This window comes from Stegodyphus dumicola, chromosome 10 (assembly GCF_044657685.1).
Source record: "Stegodyphus dumicola isolate Sdum_Otavi_A_Nest chromosome 10, ASM4465768v1".
Classification (NCBI taxonomy): Eukaryota; Metazoa; Arthropoda; class Arachnida; order Araneae; family Eresidae; genus Stegodyphus; species Stegodyphus dumicola.
In genome coordinates, this window is record NC_140777.1 from 17,510,994 (window position 1) to 17,529,973 (window position 18,980).

Genomic DNA, 18,980 nt, shown 5'->3' on the forward strand with positions numbered 1-18,980 from the left:
TCCAATCCGAGTATGCAAGAATCAGTGATCTCTGCTACATATGCCGTGTGATGGTAAGCGGCACTTCCAAACGTGATGTTAACATTTACTTTTCCGTCGATGTCGATCTTCTCACCGGACACAGTCTGGAGGGTAACGCAGGGCGGCGTCCAGATAAGTTTGTTTCCTAGTTGTTGAGCCAAATCTTTTTGGATGATAGTGACGTTGGCTCCTGTATCTATAGTCATATTGCACGGAACTCCATTAATATGTCCTATTATGAAAAGTCCATTACTGCCGCCTCTCACTGCAGAAATCTGAAGCGCTTTAAACGGGGGCTTTTCATTATCTGGCAACCTCCGCCCCGCGAGATGGCCACTAATTAGTTTCCCTGCTGTTTGTTAGGAGCGGTCTTAACATCAGTACCCTGGGGTGTTTTGCAGTTTCTTCGTATGTGTCCTTCAGCACCGCAGTTCCAGCACTTAACGGTCGGTTCCTTCTCACCAATATTCCGTCTCAAGGCGTTCAGTTGTCTAGTTAAATCGTCAAGTCGAGCGGTGACTTGATCCCCTGGCTCCTGGACTTGAGCAGCTCTGACTGGGTGGCGGTCTCGACGAGTGGCTTGCTGGGCTGCCTCAAATTTCATGGCGTACACTAGAGCACTTTTTAAATCTTTTACATCCGCCATTCGTAGAGCTTTCTGTATTTCAGTATCTCGGATGCCGTCGATAAAGTATTGCAAGGACAGGATTTCCCTTGTTTCTGTCGCGCATTCCGAAAAGGCGAGATGGGACAGCCTTTCAACATCCGCGGCGAGCTCCTGAAGTGTTTCGGTAGGCTTCTGTTGACGAGATTTTAATTGGAGCCTGCTGTAGTCTTTTAAACATTTCTCCCCAAAGCGCAACTCCAAGGCGCCGGACAGAACTTCGAAATCTAACCTTTTGTTTTCGGGAAGAGTCTGAAGGATATCCGCTGCGTCGGCTCTTAGAGAAGCGGCGAGATGACAGGCCTTAGCTTGGGAATCCCATCCATTCGCATCCGCCACGATAGAAAATTGTGTCTTATACACCTGCCAGGAGGTCTTCCCATCATATGTGGATAGCTTCAGAGGTGGACGAGCAGGCATTGGTAAGAATTTAAAATCATCACTCCTGCTCCCTGCCGACGCTACGAATTTCTTTAAAGTATCCATTTCTTTGGCAACTTCAGAAACTCTCTCATCAATTTGTTGTTCGATTTGGTGTTGGACGGCACAAACTCTTCCTTCAATTCGTTCCTCCACAGCAGAAACTCTCCCTTCTATATGTTCTTTTACAGAAGAAACTCTTTCTTCTATTTCTTCTTTCACCGAAGAAACTCTTTCTTCAATTAGTCCAACTTTATTTTCAACTGTGTCAATTCTGCCTTCCATAGCTTCAAATTTATTTTCTATTATGCAGGTAATCTCTCTTTTCATTTCTTCTTGACCTGCTTCAATCTTTTCTTGACCAGCTTGAACGGCTTTCATTTCGTCCTTAACAGAGTTGACGGCCCCTTCCATCTTTCCTTGGCTAGATTTCATCTCTGCTTTCATTTCTTCTTTAAACGAGGCAAAGGCTGTTATCAATTGCCTTAACTGCTCTTCCATCGCTCTTGTTGTTGGCATTCAAATCCCACTTCTGACACCAAAAATTGTTGCGTGCGTACGGATTCGTTACTAAATGAATGCACAAGTCCGATGAAAAATGAACAAAAATTTATTATTATCACAACAAAAATGCTTAAATTTTCTCAAATTATCACGCAGTATTACAATATCTCACAGTAGTTTTCTTTTAACTACTCAAATGTCCAATAGAACGTAATTCAAAACAGCTAAAGAACGCTAATCCGCGAATTCGCTACAATCAACAACAGTAGTTTTCTAAACAACAACAAACTAAGCAACTACTACGAACTGAGATGTTTTCCTCCTTTTATAACATTTTAAAATCACGCGCTAGAATTTTTTAGTACTTTCTCGAAATGAAAAAGAGTTATTTATTTATTTAATGCACGCGCTCTTGTATTTTCAATTTTCCGGCTTAGCTTTCTTTTAATATTCGTCACGCGCTGCACTGCGCGAGAAATAAAACCATTTAATTTATAATTGAACTAACATTTGCTTTTTAAATACCAAATTCGTAACAATATATTTATGCATTATTACGTTTATTTTGATATTGTATTATTTTGGATTATGTGTTTGAGGTATATTCATACCTTATTGATTTTCTTTTACATTGCAGTGGAGTACGTAGAATCATTAGTACGGATGCCTGATGGTATTATGCATGGGTACATTGCGCCCCCCCCAAAAGGTACAGTTCTATATCTCCCATGGACCGATTGAAGGAATTTAACTTGCCTTTTTTGATATCGCGAAAGTGCGACTTAGGATATATATTAAATTTGTACGTAGCATTGTTCTAAGATAGGTATTCTGATACAAAATCGGACTTTTTTCGGAAATGTCATACCGATTTTCTTTTCCTTATTTCGATTTTACAATTCAATTATGTCAAAGTGCCAAGGTTTGTAAAAATCGCACGAGTAGTTTTTGAAAAATTAGTTCTCAAACTTTTAGCTGCTCGATGATAATTGAATTTGATATATATTTATTAATATCTCTTTTTTGTTAAACTTACTTGATTCCTGCTTCCAGAATTCGAAATTAAGGTTCATTCCAAAGAAAATTAGTAGATATTTCTTCTGATTAACTTTTTTAATTTGTATTTTTTAGTAATTTTTATGAATTTTTCGAAAATTTTTTGATATATAACCTACAGAATTTTTACCATCAAAGTAGACGTATTTCTAGACAATCCGAATAAAAGTTAGACTTTTTTATTCAAAACTTCTCAAAAAATACGTGAATTTATATACTGATGCGTTTTTTAAAATTTGGATAAAATTTGTATAAATTTCTGACTACTCCTTCTTGGTGTTGCATTTTCAATGTCGAGCAGTGTACATTACCATAAATTAAGAATTTCGCCAAGTGAGTCATTCATTTAAAAATTTATCTTGGATCACTTTTTTCAGTTTGCTCCAAGATAAATTTTTAAATTTCTCAATAAGTTTCTCACCAAACTTTACAAAATTTAATATTTAGGCATAATTTGTGTCTTAGAATCGAAGTATGGGGGAAATAACAGGTATGTCGCTTCAGAAGAAGTCCGATTTTGTGTTAAAATATTTACGTTAGAGCAATATATGTGTACAGAACCTAATTTGCCTCATATAATTCATATAGTAATTATAGCTCTCAAATTATTAAATTCATTTGTACGTTACTGGATTATTATTATTACTTTTGTTTTATCTTGTTTGTGTATGTATTAATTTTGTATTACAGAGATTTGATATCAACGTAAGCAGCACGATGGTCTTCAATTTTTTTTTTTTTTTTTCATTCGCGGAACCCTTTGATTTATAATATTTTTTGTGGAGGACCCTTACAAAATCCCATACCACCCTTACAAAAATATATCTTAGAAGTAATATTTAAATTATTATTATTAAAGTAAACCAATATATGTACAGATATTTTATACTAAGGCAATTAAAGAGAAATATTGAAGTTTTAAAATTTTTTTTAACTTAAAACTAATGCAATTTATTCATTAACAGCATTAACTCAGGCTTCAGGTGTCACCTACCCTTGCATTATATTTAGTGAAAGAGGTGTTCTTGCACATTTTTATATAAACTCTAGAAATCTGATTTTTACTGATGTTATCTGCATTTAATTTGTTTCTATGTTTTGTTTTTGTTGCCTCATACGTTGAGAAAGATTTTTCACTTAACTACGTTGTCGCGAATGGCTTTAAAATGTTTTTGCCTATGTGAGAAACTTCCGTGTATTTTGCATAAAATTATCCATTTATTAAATTAAAATTAAGCATTTTTGCATAAAATTAAGCATTAATTTCATTTCTTTTTATAATTTTGTTATTTACGTATTATCCCATCGACTGTGAAACTTTTGCCGAGCAGCGCAATTTAGCACCAGTTGTGGATAAGCGTGAGTTTCTACGAAAAATAAGCAATTAGGCCAACGGGTAAGAAGACATATACGATGCACAAAACTGAAAGTTAACTTTTGGCCACACAGGGTAAAAGGGCACTGAAGTTGATGCATCGCTCACTGAATTATTCTACTAAGAGTTTCAAATATAAACTAATGGCGGCTTTGTTAGGATTAGCGGCGGTTTTAAATTGTTGATAATTCTACCACTATTGCATGCAGATTAGATAAAAGTATCAAAGCCTTCACCGGAACATAAGAGCAACATAATTCAATCAATTTTAAAGCAAAAAATCCAAAATTTAACAGCATATAACTAAGAAAACTGAATTCACTGAGACGGGTAACAGAGTGACAATATAGATATTTATATTTATATGAGTTTGGTGCGGCCGGTTGCATCGAAAAAGAGAGGTGCACAGCTACATATTTTAGCAGTCTGGTAGACACAATTTCAACGCTCTACGGCACTGTTCTTGTATTTCTAACTATAGCATTTCCCGTGATGGCGTTTCAGTTGTAATTGTAGTCTTGGACAGAATTAAATTACCCTGGTTTACAGATGTGCATCGTTGAAATGGTTTCTTTTCTTACTAATTCTTAATTTTGGAAAAAAACGTAGTTGACACATGAACGTTTTTCCAAACAAAACGATTATTCTTAGCGCAAATATTCGTAACTGAGTCTATTTATTTGGATTGGAATGGATTGGATGTGCCAATGCAAGTTAATCAAATCTGTATCTCCAAATCTTTAAATAAGATTAGCTCCCATTTGTAGACTTTTTGGATGCATTATTCATGACCACTTTTAATAGTAATGAAAATAATATAAACTCGGACTTCAGATAACTAAAATCTTAAAATCTTTGTAACAAACACATAATTGGAATGCCTTCTCGGGTGGCATAAAATTACTGCTAGCGGGGGGGGGAGCTAATTTGAGTCCAGTGTACTAACCTATCGTAATTAGACGGCGTGCTTATGCTCTGTCAACAACAACACTGCTACCGCCAGTGTTACCAGTGCCACGGTCAGTTAAAGCAGTAAAAGGCCACTGTACCACGGCCATCTGTGTAACCCATGGTAAAGAAGCAGTATCCCCGAGATCTATCAACAGTCAGCAACATCAGCAATATTGCCCGGCCAGTGTTGCAACTACCAGTGGTTATTGTAGCCAGTATTATCAGTGGGCCACCATGTCAAAGCGCGCAGTGTTCTCAGTACCATGGCCAGTAAATTATTCACAGGACCGCGGCCAACAGACATACCATGGTAAAATGATGTCCCTGTCCTCCATCGATACTCAACAACAACAACAGTACTGTGGCCAGTGTTATCATAATCAGTCGTACCAGTGTCCTATCGTGTTACAACAGTGTTACCAGTACCACGGTACTTGGCCAGTGATCCACGGTACTTGGCCAGTGAAAGGGCCAAGTACCTCGGCCAACTGACTAATAGACAGTGGCAACTGGTAAACAGACCTAATGGACAATCAAATGGTAAGTGGATAGTGACCCCGTCCTCTGTCAACAATCGACAAGTACAACAGTACTGTAACCAGTCATATTGTGACTTGCACTTACTGTGGCTTTCCTAATAACCACAGCTTCTGGCCACGGGGCCATTGAGTACCTATGGCAGACTGTAAGCCTCTGGGTCAAAGTCGTAGTTAGGGTTTTTAGCGCCCAGGGGCAACTGAAGATTTCGCGCCCCCTACTGCTTGCCAAAGATTGAAAACATTTAATTCTAAAATGCCGTAACATCAGTTTGGCGCCTCTTGGATTCTGCGTCCGAAGGATAGATGTCCCCCCTTGACCCCCTCTAGCTACGCCCCTGCTCTGGGTGGTCTCTTGGTCTTGAAATCAAGCATTCAATAAAAATAATCTCAAATTATAACTAAAAGCAATGTATTTCAAAAGTACTTTATTGCTCGTTAAAGCACTAACGATTACTTATGAAAGTTGCATTAAAAATTGGATAGATTTATTAGTATTTAATCTTACTAACATTACTACGCTATTCAATCGGTTTTCTTGTCTTTTTAGCCCAAAAGGGCTATTAGTCTTAAAATACCATTTTGCGTTTTTCACTTTTCCAATCTGTTGCCATTCGGGAAAAACGTAAGACATTATTCTTTCACATTTAATCTGTCTGTCATTAATTAAAAAACTTAACTATTTGAAAACAATATATGATGTTGTTAAGAATTCTTTTTTTACTTTTTAATTGGATTGATTGAAATAAAAATGCGTTTAATTCATGATCTACCTAATTAAAAACATTTTATATTTTTATAGATTGACGCATATTTTTCACTTTTCAAATATACAGAAGATATGCAAGGTTGCCATGTTAGTCTATGCATATTTATCTACTCTCCTGTGAAACGTTTTGCTATTTCCCCCTGAGCTTTCTGTACCGATAATCCATACTAATAAACCATATTAAAAAGAATCTTTTTAGCAATCATTAAAATCAAAAAACTAGATTAAAATAACTAAATACAAAATTTAATATCTGAACAACTTCAGATATGTATTTACTTATTTCAATCTTGTTTTGATCTAGTGGGTTTCGGAAAACAATAAATGATTGCAATTCTTGAAGCATATTATATATACATATATATATATGTAATAATAAAATTCCATAGTCAAGAATACACTTAAAATTCTAACTGTATGTTCTTTTCATTTTTAATGGCGATGTTCTCTTATTTGAAAGTACGTGGGATTAAATCCACAGCCCCGTAGTAAAGTTGTTTTTCCCGCCTTTTCTACACGTACAGTTATAGAATGTTCTGGAAATATTTAAAGCGAACTGGATTGGCTGACGTCATTTTTTTTAAGCTCCGCCTTTCCAGAGGCTATAAAAGGACTCGCAAAAGGAATATCGGGAGCTTTTCTTTAATGTAACTTTGCAGTAAACTTCATACAAAAAGTTATTACTAATTCTTTTTTATTTACTCTGGAAATATGATTTTTTGTAACTGCTATTTCTTCTGACCAATAATAATAAATGAATCCTGTTTTTTTTTAAACTTATCGTCTGATAATTCAAGCTACGACTAAAGCTGGTACATCACATATATATATATATTATCCTCTTTACTTTGTGTGCTTTCTTATTTCTCTGCTTGAAAACTAGAATTTCTGGAAAAGGCATTCATATGTTGATTTGGTTGGAATTAAAATTCTCCTGAAATATTTTAGTGAATTGAATGCTATACGCAAATCAGAAAATGCTATTACTTGGCGGAAATAAAATGGTTTTTCATTTGCCCGCCCGTAATTGAATTACATACCTGAAAAATTTAGAACGTAGACATGAAATGAATGGCACAGAAGATACGCGATAACATTAATTGTGTACATGCTAATTTTAAATACACTGGTCATCAAAATTAAAGAATAATGACAGAAATAAAATGTAACTGATACTTAATGAAAGATTATTAATAGAAATTTGTACAAAAGCATTAGTTAACATAAATTGCAATGTTTGGTAATTGATTGTTCGCAAAGTAATGAAATGAAAACTAAATTTATAGAAATTGTCAAATGATGGAAAAATTAAGTCAGTCTTGCAGAAAAATATTTTTCTTTAATATTGTTGCGTTTCTGCAGGTTTGTTGATTTGGAGTGATTGATGAAAACTTTTGATGAAGAATGAAAACTGAATTTATTAGCCACTATCACTCAGGACAGCTCCAAAAACACGTTTACAATCGTCGAGAAACTACGACAACCACGCTGAACCAATCAGTAACACAGCCGTTAGCCTATCAGGCTATAACGGTGAAGATAAATTGGAATTTGGTATCACGGCAAAGCACTAGAGTACAGCTCCCGACTCGGTTCGGTCGTTCTCGGTACTGAAAGTGCTCTCTAGACTCTCCACGCTACAACTCACTGCTGCACTCGATACATTCGATAGCCTCAACGATGCACATTCTTGATGCACGAACTCGCGATACCCTCGACACTAGACTGCTACTGCATACAGGTAGGGTTTATATAGCTTTCAGCCTGCCTTCGAGAACATTCTGGGCCAAACCAGTAAGAATGCGTTCTGGAATGTTCTCCGTCCGGCTACGACATATCGCCAGTTTTGTTGTCAAATGGCCATTTCGAGCTAAATATGGCAACCCTGCCTTCTCTTGCCATTTTCTGGGAAACCTAAACCTGCCTTTCGGGTAAGCTATTTTACCGCAGCTGGGCATTTCGTAAGAGTGATGTATGGTAATCTCGTACCGATATGCATACCTCCCATCTTGATTTCATAGACCTTTATGTTAAGTTTACTTAAGTGTTGATCAAGTTTTATTTCAAGTGTTGATCAAGTTTTGTTTCAAGTGTTGATCAAGTTTTGTTTCAAGTGTTGATCAAGTTTACTTAAGTGTTGATCAAGTTTTGTAGAATTGCTCGCCGCTCCGCAAAAAGTGCACTCTTCAGCTCCTAGAGGATCCAGCGAGGAATTGACGCGCTGAAATTCGGCGTCCTAAGGCATTCCACACATGCTCAATATAAGGCGGCCAACACATTCGAGTGATATATTCTGTTTGCGAGTATTTTAACACCAAATATGCTCGATGAGGCCGAGTATTGTCATTCCATTAGCAAAAATTACCCCATCCGTCTGAATGAAGCTTTTTTACCATGCATAAACACCGGAGAACGTCGGGTACTTGTAAGCGCGATTTTGCGTTGTTTCTCTTATCATTCGAGTCTGTTGCCATTCGGAAAAACGTAAGCTATTATTCTTCCATGTTTAATATGTTCGCTGTTAATGAACAGACTAAACTATTTAAAAGTAATAGATCCAGTTCTCACCGATATTATTTTTTGACTTCTGAATTGGATTGACAAGAATAAAAATGAATTGAATTTATGATATATCTAATTAAAAACATTCAGTATTTGTATAGAATTACATTATATATTTTTTTTGCTTTTTAAATGTACATTAGATATGTTAGTCTAAATTTATATTCATCTGATATCCTATAAAATGTTTCGTTTTTCCATCTGGGCCATCTCTATCGATTATATCTACCGACAAACCATATTAAACTTTTAAAAGAGCTCTTTTGGACGATCGTTAAAATTTGAATCTTTTCAGAAATGTTTCCTTTCTTCCCTCCCCATTTCTTCTATTTCCATGTACGAAGTAAAGGAAGTAAATTCATGAAATCATGAAAAATTCCGGGTACCATATTTCAACGAAAATATCCATTTTGAACGCGGTTGAATGCAACTTAACGATGTTTTTGTGTACATCTGTACGTAAGGACAGAATAAAGGACTATATGCCCCCAAACGAATTACTATAAAACTGATTTAGAATGGATTCAAAAAAGATTTTTTTCGTGCGTCCGTACATACGTATGTATGAATGTATCTTGCATAACTCAAAAACGAGTAGCCTCAGAACGTCGAAATTTTGTATAGGAATGCTAAAACATGCGGTTGTGCACCTCCCTTTTTGGTTGCAATCGACCGCACCATATATATATACTCACTCTGTTACTCGGCTATGTGAGCTCAGTTTTTTTTTTTTATTATTCCGTAGTTTTGGATTAAAAAATCATTGAATTATGTAGTTCTTATCTTCCGGTTAAGGTTTTTATGCCTTAATTAATCTGCATGCCATAGTTATAGAATTACCAACAATTTAAACGTTGTTAAATGCAGCTAAGCCTTTTTTTTTCAACATAGCAGCCATATTTGTTTACATTTGAAACAACACAGTGAATTAAGTCTTTCTCCACCTTCAGTGTCTTTTTGACGAGTGGGACCAAAAGGAAACTTTTAGTTTTGTGCACCGAAAAATCTGTCTTCTTGCCCGCTGGCACAATTGCTTCTGTTTGAGTGGAAACTCTAATTTGAGTTGCAAAAAATTTTTTGACTGTTTTAACTGTATTCTGAGTTTTATATTTTTTCTATACTTTACAATTTTTAATAAAGATATTTTCAGGTTTTATGTATATTTGCCGTGTTGCGAAGGAAAAACTAAATTATCTGAATGAGAAATATATCTCTAATGAAATTCGAGGAAATAAGTTTAAATGAAATGCAGGAAAAAAGGCGTATAATTTAATATTCCGTACAAGGAAGTCATGTGGTGTACTCATCAGATTTTTAGTCCAAATGGGCATTTTCCCCAGAAGGACTATTAATTTGGTTTTGGCATTTTGCGTGGATTCACTACAAGCGTTGTTTCACTTTTCAAATTGTTGCCACCAAATATTATCGCCCTGTATTATAGTGAAATAAATTAAATAACGAAGAATCTGCATGAATCTATATGTTTTTCTTATTGTGATACGGTACCTAGAGCCATCTAATTTTGAATAACGTAATCCTTCTACAAATATTGGCATCTGGAAGCCCAAAATTTGAAATTTGGAGTTTGTTTTAATATCGATTTCATATTTTGTAAAACTTTAACAAATTTTTTGATTAAGAAATTCAAGGATTTCAAAGCGAGCAATGGCAACTTCGCTCAGAAAAAACACTTTTATCTCCAGCGCACGAGATTGTGTATCGGAAATTCTAAAGATATGCTCATTTTAAAATAATTTTGCGATATTGCTCTTGAACCGAATTTTATGTTTTAAGTGCGAAGAACATGGTATTTAATAAATAACGGTAACACACAAAAAGTTTAAAAAAACGTCCTTTTAAACCTAATTTAAAATCTGAAACATTCAGATTTTTTTTATTAATTGATTTAAATAAAATGCTTGTCATTCAAGATCCATATAATTAAAAACATTCAATACTTTTAGAGAATGATGTTCTATATTTTTTTTTTCATTTTTCCAACATACTGACGATATATGACGTTCCTAATATTAATTTAAATGTATTTTTACCCAGTGTCCAAAAAATATTTCCCTGAGCCATCTGTGCTGATTATCAGTAGTAGATATCTCTACCGATAATCTCTACTACTGATAATCTGTGCTATTGATATCTCTAATCTACATACTAAACTTTAAAAGAGCCTTTTTAGGCGAACATTAAAATCTTAACTCTTTCGGATTTTTTTTTTTTTTTTTTAGTTTATTTATTGCATTTATAGTTTTGTATAAAAGTTTATTTTATAGAAGATTTTTTAATTTTTTTTATTGATAATAAACTAGATAGAGTATTTGGGCTAAAACGGATAGAAGGTCTGGCGCGCTGGAGATAAAAATGTTTTTTTTTTTTTTTTTTTTTTTTTTCCCTCCCTTAACAGTGTTGCCACTGCTCGTTTTAAAATTGTTGAGTTTTTAATCCAAAATTCGATAAAATTAAAAAAGCATGAAAAGACAATAAAACAAATTCAAAATTCCAAAGTCGGGTTTCCATGTTCGTGGGAAGAAGTATGTTATTTAAAATCAAAATTTGATGATTCTAGTAGATTTTCACAGTGCGAGAAACATACATACATTCGTGCAGATTCTTCATTATTTAGTTTCTTTATATATAATACAGGGCGATAAGATTTGGTGGCAGCAAGTTGAAAAGTGATAAATTGCATTTACGTGATTCGACGGAAAATGCCGTTAGGCTATTAGCCCTTTGGACTAATTATCACACTTTTAACCATATTCGAATTGAGTAAACGGTTAATTTCTAAAGGAGCTAAATCATCATCAGAGGTGCCATTCAAATAACAGTAATAATTGCTTACTTACCTTTATCTCTTCTATATAAGAATCGGAGAAGTCTGAAAGGCTCGCCACGGCAGGAGTGCTACAGCAACGACGAGATTTAAACATGTCCCTTCTTTCGCTTGCCCCTTCCATTGAAAACTTTCTCAACTTTGACAGGAGTGACTGCGAAAAAAAATGGTATTTATTACTTGGAGCAAGCCCTCTGGATGAGAGTTTTCGAGAAGAGAGAACAGATTCCTTTGATGACAGTTTTCGAATGCGAAGAGGTATGCGGGGACGGAGGAGGGGTGTGAATTTTACTGTGGGTGGTACCTTCGAAGGAGTTCTCCAATGGGGAAGAATCATTTTCACTTTGCGCAGAACGATTGGTAAAGATCATAATAATGTTCTTTTTTCGTGAGTTTTCTTTCTTCCCATCTCTCATTGATACGAAAAATTAATGCAGTAAATAGTTTAGCGACGATATTTAATATGGGGGAGGGAGATCTCAAAATAATACCTGCGTGGGTGGAGGGAGGGTTTCTTTTTTAATGCTTAATTCATTGTCGAGGAAAGGGAAATCGAAGAAACTATAATAATGCATATTTTAAAATTTTTTAGAAAAAAAATTACTTAATTATGCTTAAAATTATTATGTAAGGAGATTTCAACGGGTTGGTAGTGCCCCCCCTGGAGGATAGATGAAATTTTAAAGAGGGCCGGTGGTGACTGAATAAATATACACCGGAAATTGATCGACGATCCTTTTGATTAAAAGAAATAATAATTATATCGTAAAACCGATAATTAATTGATTACTGATTGTCAAGGAAAGGAAGACATAGGGAACAAAAATACAGATTTTTAGATTTTAGAAGAAATAAATTAGCGTTTCAGTTTATTTGATTTCGGCAAAGGAAGCTAGAGTTATCTTTAGAATTTCCAATAGACAGTCTCGCGCGCTAGAATTTTTTTTTTTTTTTTTTTCTGTGTTGCCATTGCTCACTTTGAAATTCTTAAGTTTGCTAATCAAAAATTCGTTAAAGTTTTACAAAATATGAAATTGATTATAAAACATATTCCACATTTGGGCTTCCAGATAACCATATTTGAGTGGAGGACTACGTTATTAAAAACTGGATGTCTGTAGGTACCGTTGTTTGTTCCCCGTGCGAGAAACATGCATACACCAGGCAGATTCTTTATTACTTAATTACTATAAATGTAATGCAGGGCTGTAATATTTGGTGGCAACAGTTTGAAAAATGAAACACCGTTTATAGTGAACTAACGCAAGATGTCAAATAATAAATAATAGCCCTTCTGGGCAAATTACCATTTTGGGCTGAAAAATGCCGTAGTTTGGCGCAGAGTTTCAGAATTTCCATGATTTTGAGTAACTCAGACTCCGGTCTCTTTTCTTCAGGTGGGTGAGGGGGAAGAAGTCTGCAAATGTTTTCCCCTTAATGAAAAGTTACTTGAAAACACCTACATCTCAACAAAGGGTGCTTTATCGCCTTATTTCAAATTTTACTTTGGCACATTCTCTTCGAATGAGGGATGCGCTCCAAGTATTAAGATAACAGGTACAGACAGCATCGGCCAAATAGTTTCTATAAACGTTACGAACGTTTAGTAAATGAACTTTTGCATAAAAGATTTGATGATGAGTTAATAAATTTATTATAATAGTATTACAAATTTTGAATACATGTAAATAATTTTAATGAAATTACATGTGAAATTGTAATAGATTTTGTATTATATAACATGAAGAGCTTGAAAGGCGGGAAGCTTTGCCGGAAAAATAACATTACTGGGGCAAGTCTTATATGATATTGGAGTAAATAGCTATCTCGCTAAATTGGCGAGATGTCGCCAAGCTGGTAAGGGTATTGGCGACTAATTTTTGTCTCCAATTTTGGCGGGAAATCGCTAAAAATTGCCAAACTTCGCGACATATTGGTTCGGTCTGTATGACTGTGATACTGCAACTGAATAACTGTAAATGATCCCTATTGTTGTACCTCTCACATACAGCGAGGATAAGTCTGACAACAGCTGCAGGAAGATAAACTTGGCAGTGCTGGCATGGCAACAAATGATGATATTCTATAGATTTTCAATTTTTGATTTTGAGTCGAGGTTTTTGCTTTTTTTGCGATACTATTGCGATACAAAAATTGAGTTTTGGGTGAATGAAATGGAATCCGCTGCCCCGCTGCGGATATTAGTAAAATATATTTAGAAAATTAGCTGCGTTGAAAAGGATGAAACCCTTGTGTTTGAATTTGCGGTATTTTACCTCCTAAAGTTGCGTCGAGTTCAGAATATTATGCCAGGCTTATTCACGCTGGTGCAGATAAGTTCAAATTTTTGTTATTGTGTTTATAGTGTATAACTTGCAAATATATAAATAGAATTCTATAAAATAAACATTTAAAATTCTGGAAGGGTGTTTAAAATTTTAGATGTAGAGTATTCACACTGCTATGTCGGAGCCAGTGGCAGTCAGGTGTAAAGTAAAATTGTTTTTGCTCCACGACATAACACCTATATATAGCTGTAACCGTATACGGCCTTTAGATGTAACTTAAATCGTAAATGCCTTCAGTAATTTCGATAAAGGGAAGTTACTAGAGATTTCTCGGCTGCCGGAGAAAATACTGGAGAGAGCATCTGCTTTCAGTTTGCTTCAAAGTGCTGATTCGACTACGGAGTATTGAGATATCTCCGTCTGAGTTTCGTTCCGTAGATACGCTGTGTATTGCGATGTGTGTAACGTTCTTAGTAGTTTGAAATGTTGTGAAGTTTATCTATTTATTTTTAACTAATAGTTAATTTTAAGTACTTTCCTAGCATTCTCTTTTAACCCACGCTTTTCATGCCAGAATGTAAATGAGAGCGTTTATACATATTGAGGTAAAAAGAAGTGCTATTTAAGCAAGAGTTTCGAAAGCTAGTGTTAGAGTATATCTGCCTATTGCAGACCACGGTGTGCCGTGATTATTAACGATTTGATTCTGGAACGTTGAGTGCTTCTAGCCATTCGGCTAGTCTCGCCGGTTTTTCTACAAACCTGAGCCTTTCCTGCGCGTTTAATTATTCTGTGAGCCGTTAGGCTGATCTGTCACAACTGAAATGGTTCCAGATTACGTATTTCAATGTTACCTTTGAGGTTACTTCTGTCAAGCCAGAAGTGCTTGTCTTGTGTAAACAACCCAAGTTGTGTAATTTTTAATTTTGTATTCGAATAAAAAGGTCTTATACGCCCTTCTTCTTACTTTATTTTGTTTCACAAGGCTAGAAGATAATTCTTCAGTAGTCTTTTTAAAGTCTATAGAAGAGAACTAGAGTTTATAGTGTAACTACTGAATGTGCTCTGTGATACGGAGAGGAGCTCTACGAGTATTTTTCGTGGAAAGTTTCGAAACTGTAAGGTGCTCTTTTTGGTATAAAGTAAATTTTATCAAGCTATCATCTATTCAGTTAATTTACGAACCCAGAGGGACGCATCAATATATTCATCTTTTCTTAGAGAAACTGGCTCCTATACATGCTGTACATGGACAAAACCGCGAAGATGCTCATGCAATTAGTCCATTAACCTGAAGTCCAACTAGTACATTCGCTATATATGTATATTATACCAACTATTATATATTATACTAGCAGCTATGCTGCCAGCCTTCGTCTAGCTTTTAAATGTACCGAGGAAATGCTTGAGGAACACCAAACGTTAAATTTTAAAAACTGCGCAGAATTTTACTCTGCAGAACAACTTCATAAAAAAAATATTACCGATATTGTTCCAGGGTCAAAGCGAAATACGAGCTGCTGAGTCCGGTCGCACGACAAATTACGACATCAACATCGGCTGATCGAGACCCGTGGAGTGATGATAAAGTCAGGAAAGACCAACAGGAAGACCGTGATATTAAATTCATAATTGATTTAATGGAGTCATCAAAGAGAAAACCTACCTGGCAGGACATTTCTATCTATAGTCCCACAGCAAAACAATACTGGGCACTTTGGGATTCATTTCAGATTAGAAACGGCGTCTTATACTGGAAATTCGAATCGGATGATGGGAAGACTTTCTGATAGCAACTGATACTTCCAAGATCCCGGATATCCTTAAAGAACTACATAGCAGGCCTACAGGAGCCCACTTTGGAACATCAAAGACCTTACAAAGAGTTCGTGAGCGCTTTTACTGGAATAATGCAAAGCATGACGTGCAAAAGTGGTGCCGATCTTGCGATGCCTGTGCTGGTCGGAAAGGACCGAGGAAAAGCAGACGAGGCAAGCTCCAACGTTACACACAGGTGCGCCTTTTGAACTTATCGCCTTTGACATCTTGGGACCTCTGCCACGAGCTGCTGATGGCAAGAAATACATACTCGTTGTCATTGATTACTTCACCAAGTGGCCTGAAGCGTATCCTATTCCTGATCAAGAGGCTGTCACAGTAGCTGTGATGATACAACCCTCGGTTTCCAGGTTCGGAGTGCCTCTTTAGTTACATTCCGATCAGAAAAGGAATTTTACATCCGCAGTAATCAAAGAACTTGTCAATGCAAACCACTCGGCATTGACAAAACCCAAACGACGTCATTACTTCCCCAGTCGGACGGCATGTTAGAGAGGTTCAATCAAACCATCCTTAATAACTTCTCATTAGTGGTTTCCAGAAACCAGCAGGACTGGGACAAGAAATTATCACTGTTTTTACTGGCTTACCACAGTGGTGTCCACGAGACTACCGGCTATTCCCCATCACAGATGCTCTTCGGTCGTGACCTTCGTCTGCCTTGTGATCTCTTGTTTGGTCGCCCTCCGGATGCTCCTTCATCGTCTGAGGAATATATTCAAGATCTTCAGGTCCGGTTTGAAGTGATGCGCAACCTTGCACGAGAGTGAGTCAATTTGGCGACGGAGAAGATGAAGACCCGATACGACACAAGAGCTACAGAACACCAATTCCACGAAGGACACAATTTGTGGTTGTGGAGTCCGTCTCGACGGAAAGGACTCTGTCCGAAATTGCAGTCAGCTTGGGATGGTCCGTACACAGTCCTAAACAGGCTGAATGACGTCGTAGTTCGGATCCGTGTCTTCGAACTCTAAAGTCGTTCATTACGACAGGTTAACTTATTACTATGACCATAGTACGTAGTGTAAATAATTGTAAATAGTGTAAGACCATGGTCCCCCCCCTTTTTTTTTTTTCCTAAATGTGTATTTAGTATTTGATTTGTTTTAGTTATTGCATTTATTGTTCACATTGTTTGTTATTGTAATGTAATGTGTATTATTACATTTATGTTTTAGTTGTAAGTTTGGCTTCCTGTTCAGGGATTGTACTGCTCGGGACGTGCAGTCCTTGGGAAGGGGGCAGTGTTACGGATTTGCTATTTAATTAGTTAATGTTAATAGAATTATAAATTAAATTGTTTTATTCCCCGTGCAGTGCAGCGCATGACGAATATTATGAGAAAGCTAAGCCGGAAAAATTAAAAATACAAGAGCACGTGCATTTTAACATTTAATAAATAAATAAATATCTCTTTTTGATTTCGAGAAATTTCCAGAAAATTCTCGCGCGAGATTTAAAATCTTATAAAAAGGAGGAAAACGTCTCAATTCAGTTAGTTTGTTTGTTGTTGTTTCACGTTTGTTTAGAAAACTGCTCTTGTTGACTGTAGCGAATTCGCGGATGAGCTTTCTCTAGCTGTTTTGAATTAAGTTATTTTGAACGTTTGAGTAGTTAAAAGATTACTGTAAGATATGGTAATACTGCACGAATATCTGAGGGAAATTTAAGCAGTTTGGTTGTAATAATAATAAATTTTGTTCACTTTTTATTGGACTTGTGCATTTAATTCATAACGAACCCGTACGCACGCAACAATATTGTACTCTTGCAAGAACGTAATAGCATTACCTTCATTGTTTGATAGCTTCTATAGAGCCTTCATCAAACTATAAACTCCGGGGGGGGGAACCCTCAAATCTGAAAACTACGGTTTATAGGCACTCTTAAAACTTAGCGACATCATACGGTTTCTGTAACGGTTAATTTGTATTAAAAAGTTGGCAATTATTTGGTTTTTTTGGTTTTTTGCTCCGTTAACATAGACGTACCATTCCCCCCCCCCATTGCAAGAAAAGTTACGAAGAGTTCATTTTAAAAAGAAAGAGGCAATTTTTTTAAAAATGTTTATTTTAATCTTAAAAAATATAATAACTACGACAGTCGCAGAGTTTACATACAAAATTTCACAATAAACAGCAGATATAAACACATATTTACATAAACAAAGTTTTAGAATATTAAAATAAAACTTATTTAGTTACCAAAAGTACCTTAAAATAGTTCTTAATTTAATGCCTAATTTAAGTACAAAAGTTTTATTTTTCAAAAATGTAAGCCTAAATGGTTCTTTACAAATTTCAAACAATTTACAAAACACGACTCAGAAGTATTTAATACTGTATTAAAAGATCTCTTCGGAGGAGAATTAGTTACCGTTATTTCTTCGCGTATTCCCCCTAACTTTTGAGCACCAGGGTCTGAAATTTTAAATATTCGCGTAATTTTCTCCTTCAGTGCCTTCAAAGAGCGAGCTACCCTAAATTTGAAAATGGATTCGTGCATGTAATGATTGTTTTCGTCCTACTAACAAACGAATACAAACCTTCGCAAACTACCTACGAAGATCACGCCGAGCCTTTCCCTTCCAACTGTTAAACTTATACCAACGTAATACAAGAACCCACCCATCACGGCAAAGCAAACACAAACTCATATTCAGTCTACGATTATGCCAAATCGAGTGGACATTCACCTTCTCTAATTATATATGTATGATTCGAACTGTAATGAGTTTTAGAGATAGCAATAAGAACGGACAAGATTCAAGTTACAGGAAGTAGAATTTCAGACATATTCTCAGATATTGTAATGTTAATATTACTATGTATTCTTACTGGAATGTAAGTTTCTTTTGATAGTTACTTGTAGTTTATTCATGTTTATTTTCCACGTTTTACCTTCGTATTGCTATAAGCTATATTCTCCCACCTTTCGCATTCCTTCATGGTGTAAGTGGATGCACGCTCGACGCGTATTCGAGGTTTCGAGTCCCGGCGAGGACACTGTACATTTTTCACGTCTCCTGCTTCAAAAACACCTAATGGTTCTACACTCTGACCGCATCCTTTCAAAAACTTATCTTCGCAATTTTCCCCCTCTCGATTTTTGGACGATAAAATTAGCATAAAAGATCTGATGTGTACA

At 35.8% G+C, this 18,980-nt stretch overlaps 1 protein-coding gene and 1 long non-coding RNA gene across 2 annotated transcripts in view; one reads left to right on the forward strand and one right to left on the reverse strand.

Annotated features, from left to right (window-relative positions):
• The window catches only part of LOC146994905 (uncharacterized), a 131,619-nt gene extending 129,170 nt beyond the window's left edge, over positions 1-2,449 (forward strand). The window contains exon 3 of the long non-coding RNA XR_015043298.1: positions 2,247-2,449. This is a non-coding gene — a long non-coding RNA (uncharacterized LOC146994905). The remainder of the gene's footprint in view (positions 1-2,246) is intronic.
• The window catches only part of LOC118191490 (tryptophan 5-hydroxylase 1-like), a 108,260-nt gene extending 96,339 nt beyond the window's left edge, over positions 1-11,921 (reverse strand). Inside the window, exon 1 of the mRNA XM_085824681.1 lies at positions 11,717-11,921. Within this exon, the coding sequence (XP_085680807.1) occupies positions 11,717-11,827 (111 nt within the window). The 5' untranslated portion in view covers positions 11,828-11,921. The remainder of the gene's footprint in view (positions 1-11,716) is intronic.
• Between the last annotated feature and the right edge of the window lie 7,059 nt (positions 11,922-18,980).